This window comes from Dipteris shenzhenensis, chromosome 15, assembly GCF_047967505.1.
Source record: "Dipteris shenzhenensis isolate YYH24624 ecotype China chromosome 15, Dip_SZ_1.0, whole genome shotgun sequence".
Classification (NCBI taxonomy): Eukaryota; Viridiplantae; Streptophyta; class Polypodiopsida; order Gleicheniales; family Dipteridaceae; genus Dipteris; species Dipteris shenzhenensis.
In genome coordinates, this window is record NC_141610.1 from 38,226,873 (window position 1) to 38,232,463 (window position 5,591).

A 5,591-nucleotide genomic window follows, 5' to 3' on the forward strand; every position below is an offset into this window, starting at 1 on the left:
AAGTACGCAGCAATGTTAATAACATGTTCAAGTTTACGATATTACGTTAACGTAATCCCTGACTGTACATGATGATTTCCATCGACCAACTACTAGAATTCGATCCCCAGTTACAAAGTTCTTCAAAATCCATCAATCAATGAAAGACCTACCACATAGCCATTGACCATAAGGATAGAGGTGATCGAGAAGGCGATTTGGGACAAAGAAGTATCGAGGATCGATTTTAAAATTCGGACCCATACTATGAAGGGAGTGCTCATTGATGGAGGCCTTAGAGTAAACATTATCTCTAAGGTAGTCCAAAAGGCACTCAAGCTAAAAAACTTGAGTTCTCCGTTCGAATTTTGTATGGTAGATCAAAGGTTAATGATGCTACGAATATGCTTAGGACATGCATTAAAATCAGTGAAGCATACTTCATGGTCATGTTCACGAGGTTAAGATGGAGAATCAACAAGGATATTCCATGCTTATTGGGATGACCATGGCTCAAACATGCCAAGGTACTACACAATTCGAGAGGTTACACCCTCGCCATCGCACACAATGGGCAAGAAGTGCTGATACCATGGGCAAAAGCAAGTCCAAAAGGAATGCAAGCCTGAATGTTGGAAGTGCAAGAGGCATACACCTCAAATAGTGAGGATAAGGCAACAATTGATGTAATGTGAGTAGCAACTGAGATACCTATAGAAGCTAAAGACCCCAGGATGTCTTTTTCAAAAGGCTTCGTCAAGGACAAGGAGGGACAAAGAGCTCACTCTAGAAAGAATTGGCTCTCAAGTCAATAGAATCAATGGTAGTTGCTGATTCATAGAGGGAAAAGCCATCAACAAAATCTATGTGGGTTCATTGGAAGAACCAAAGCTACTCCAAATCGACGAAGAACTATCCGACAAATTCATCGACAGAGCCCAAGAATTCTTTGTAGAGTATAAAGATGTATTTGCATAAGAATACACATACTTGAAGGAGGTACCACAAAATTTGATTCAATACTAAATTCTTCCCATTCCAGATGCGAAGAAATTTTGCAACAGAGGTACCAAATGAACCCTAGCTATGCCAAGTTGGTGAAGGATAAAATTGACCAAAGGCAAGCTTCATCTACCAGGTCGCCCAAAGGAATTGTTTATATTCCCAATCATAATTGTGCCAAAGAAAAATGAAAAGCTAAGCGTCTATATCATATATCGAAAGCTCAACGATATTGCAAGTAGAACAAAGAATGAGCCGAAGCATTCTAGGTCTTGAAAGAGATGGTTGTAAAAGATTCCATTCTTAGAAAGCCAAATTGAAATCTAATCTTCCATGTGCATATGGATGCATTTAAGATGGCCATTGGGTCCATTTTGGCTCATTTTGGGACTTTGAACTTGGATTTCCCCATTTTCCAAATGTTCTCAAAGATGGAGATAACTACTAAATTACAAAAGGAAAAACCCTTGGGATGGTGTATATTGGCACTATCTTTTGGGCTAATAATCCTTTTACTATGTAGACCACTAACAAACCAATCATGAAGCCACAATTGAGAGATAAGTTCTTTATGAACCCTTTTAGCTCATTGTATCGGATTCTTTGAGTTGATCTTTCTTTTCAATTTGGCTCTCTCCCTTGTAAATTATTTTTAATTTGTCTCTCTCCCTTGTAAATTATTTTTGGCCATGCATTTGAACATTGGTAGAACTTATCTCAACTTTGCGCCCTTTTAGCTCATAGTATTAGTGTGGACCCTTTTAGCTTTTAGCTCGTTGTATTAAATTTGTAAATCGCATAGATCCTTAGTTTGTTCAACTCTCTCCTCGTCTCTCTCTCTCTTTGAGGAATTGAAGTTAAAAAAAATTATTCTCTTGATCTCCAACTCTCTCTCTCTCTCTCTCTCTCACTCTCTCTCGCATATGCAATATCGAAACTGAGCCAGAGGGAAGTGATGGGGAGTCCGTGCAGAAATGGGACGGCGGGGGTACCAAAACGTGGGATCAACCGGTTAGTGAAGGAAAGAGTACTGATAATTACAAGTGGGGTGGGGGGAAAGCTCATGAGAGATCATCGGGAGACGATGGGCGGTTCAAAATTGGGAGCAAGAGCTGGTTCCAAGCATCGGGAAGACCGGGCAAACAATATTGAGCCAAGCTAGGATTGCTACTGCTACTGCTACTGCTACTGCAAGAAGAATGAAAGTGGCGATTGATTTTCCCAGAAGAAGAAGAAGAAGAGGCATAATCATCGAGGGAGGAAGCATCCAACAATTCGAGGCGAGAACCATTGGGGATGCCACGTTGGGAAGCTCGGAGGACTTCATCACGAAGAATCAAGTTACTGAGATGATTCAAATCGGTGGAGTTGTTGCTGCTGCTCATCATCATCATCTTGTTGGAAATCGAATCAGAATTGCAAAATTCTGCATAAGAATTGGATGTTTGAACCACAATTGTGATGCCCTGGAAACCAGGTAGATCTGTAACGGCCATGAGAGATGATCTGATTGCAGCTCGAAAAGCACTGCCCAATCCGAGCTCCATAGCCTTCTTCTTCTTCTTCTTCGGATCATCAATCTTTGTTTTGTTGTTGTTGTTGCTCTGCTCTGATTTCTCATCTTGCTCTTCGTTTGGATCTTTGCATTCCGTTGCATGACACCCCTTCATCTCCTTCTTTACCACATATACTCCCCCTTCCCTCCCCCATTCCCCCATCCTCACGCTCATCACCACCATATCCAGCCCTGGCACTTGCCTCCCCCACTTCGCATCCACCATGTCCAGCCTTAGCTTCCTCACCCCCTCCGGTGCTCCCCTTACATCCTCCCTCGTTTCTTGCACCAAATACGGTGACCATACCCCCTTCACCGTCACGTTCCACACCGGGAAATGCCACTCCATCGACCTGTTCTCTTTGTCCTCGTATATCCGTCTTGGTTTCTCCACCTGCGCACACCACCACCCGCTGTCTCTAACTTAGATCAACAATGCCCCACATTTGCGATCCGAATCAGCGGTTTTGCGATGAGGATGCCCAGATTTGCCATCACAATCGCAACGATTTGCGATGAGAATCAAACATATTCGATGCTCGCTACTACAATATCAGGAAGAAAATATTAAGCTCACGGCCTCATTGACCGAATCATTAAAGATCCACATTAATAAGCACAGCAACCATCCAAACTCACACATTGCTCCATTTTCTCATCACAGCAGCTATGCGCAACCAGATCTTGGGAAATTGGAATCAAACAATCCCAAAGCTTCTGACAAAAGGTAGTTTGGGCTCAGAGCTTCATCAAAGCGACTGTAAGCGAAAAAATTTCAGACACAAACGGTATGGAAAGCTCGCACTTTCATGAGACGGATCAGAGCGACCATTTGCATCTGATTTGGGACCCAAAAGCTCACTGAATAGGTCAGAGCTACGTGGAATCGATTGCGAAAATCTCAGAGCCAGAACCGAATTTTAGCACATTGCGTTTGTGTACCTGAGCAAGCAGACAGAGGAGCGATTGCATCTGACTTCGAGCACTCGAATCGCCTACATAGGCGAGCGCTTTGCCCTTCATCGTCTTCAGGAAAGCTTTGGGCTGAAACCGCTCCAGCTCACAGCCATCAGGCTTCCATTTCCAGTACTGAAATTTGCCGTTGTTCTTCATGCAATTCTGATCATCTTGTATCCACGGACAAGTCGCGTTTGTGTAGGGAGGACCTTTGTTGTCAGGGATCCACTTACCCTTCGACAGATCGCACTGTACTGAACAAGAAGCAAAACCAATCTAGTCAATTCTGGAAATTTGCAGCACCTCAGAACGAGAGTTGAATTACTGCAGTGATTTTCGCCTCAGTGCACATGAATCCGGACTCCGGAGCAGGAACTCAGACCTGTTGCTTTGTTGCGAAGATTGGGAGCGTTCCGCTTCATGGTGCCAGGTTCCACATTTGCGTTCGCTCCCCTTTCATCGGATGGGATCTCGAGATCAGAGTTCTTCGAACGCCGGGAGCTTCCTCCCAAATCGAGCTCGCCATCTACATTCTTTTCCGCCTTTTTGCTGTGGGAGCCTGTTGATCTCGAGCGGGAGCTCGTTGCTGGCAAGATCACCTCGCTCTCAACATCTGTTGCTTCAGACGACGATAGGAATTCGGCGATAGGCCTCTTCTTTTTGGGTGACCCGTTTGAGTCCGATCTTCTATCTTTCACCTCAGCGACGATGGACTCCAGTTCAACGTCTTCTGTTTCCGAGGCTAGCAACAAATCCGCTGTCGATCGCTTACGACGTTTCTGCGCGGTCGACAGGCGACTCGTATCTTCAGTGTTGATATCAGAACTGGCAATGTCATCAATTTCCATAATTTGCTTGAGATCAGTCGCAGGACGTTTCTTGTCGGATCGCTTCCTCAACTTGTCAGATGAACCATTCGCTTGTTTGGATTTTGCTGTGACCATCCGAGAATTTTCGTCGTCCATACTTTTGCCACCGGAGATTGAATCTTCTGTTGTCTTAACTTTGGGCTCTTGTTCTGGCTTTTTGTCTCTTGATTTACGATTTGCTGATTTACCTCCCGACTTCTTGGACGGAGATTGTTTCTGTCGTAGTATCGACTCTTCCACGAGTAACTGTTCCCTGTGATCGTTGCTATCAGAGGCTATTGTGGGCTTCGGAGGCGCGTACAAGCGGTTTGCTCTATGAGAGCGGTTAGGAGAAGGAAATAGACAGAACAAGATTGCAAAGGGCACAATGACAGCCAGAAACCAAACACAATACATCTTCCTTTGAGCTAAAAGGCGCGCTGCTTCTTGCCCATGGCGAATGTGACTCTGAAGCTGTCGACCCATTTCGGTGTCCCTGTCCTTCTGCAGGTTTTCAGCAGCAGCACATCTCAACACAGATCAGTGGGAAGATGCGGCTCACACCGAGAACCGCAGATTCTTGGCCCGCAGCAACGAAATAGCAGTCAAGAAGCTGGGGTGCAGTGTGTAGCTTTGAGACCAAATTAATTCACAAGGAAGCATAAAACACAACAGAGGAGGAATCACTGTGGTTGCAGCCGGAAGCGGCCTGTGAGGGGTTGATAAAGGGGAGGAAAGGCTGAGAGGAAGGACGCGCTCCAACCACTAACAGGGAAAGTGACTGGGGGGCAACGAGCGTTTGGAAGGAGAAGGAAAGGGACGTTGGGGAAGAATGGGGGAGGAAGGTGGGTGGGGGGATTGATCAGGAAGGAAAAAGATGTAATCTAGAGAGTCAAAATTGGCTATGGCGATGGAGGAATATCAGAGGAAGAAGAAGGTAGAGGAAATGGCTATGGAGATGGAGCATGGAGGATATATGAGAAGGTTGTTGGGGGATCGTTCAAAGAGTAGGGGAAAGGTTCACCTCACAAGTAGTTGAGAGGTTGCAAATCGAAGCATGCAAATTTGCTATCAGCTGCATGCTACATTCCAATAAGCTCACCTCTGCAATCAATCAACGTTCAAACACAAAACACATTCACATCAACTTTTCACAAACATAAAAGACAACCACCACAAATCACATGCACATATCAACAGCTTGCACACTGCCCAAAAAACTGTACAAGAGTGATAGGTAGGAGCTTGAA

The 5,591-nt window shown here is 44.9% G+C and overlaps 1 protein-coding gene across 1 annotated transcript; it reads right to left on the minus strand.

The window, feature by feature from the left end:
- Positions 1-1,943: 1,943 nt before the first annotated feature.
- On the minus strand, positions 1,944-5,323 carry LOC147893772 (uncharacterized). Its single transcript, XM_087386295.1, has 3 exons — positions 3,876-5,323; positions 3,479-3,747; positions 1,944-2,930 (listed from the first exon to the last, which is right to left on the minus strand). Exons 1-3 carry the CDS (start codon positions 4,825-4,827, stop codon positions 2,043-2,045), a joined length of 2,109 nt encoding a protein of 702 aa, XP_087242421.1. The 5' UTR covers positions 4,828-5,323; the 3' UTR covers positions 1,944-2,042.
- Positions 5,324-5,591: the final 268 nt, after the last annotated feature.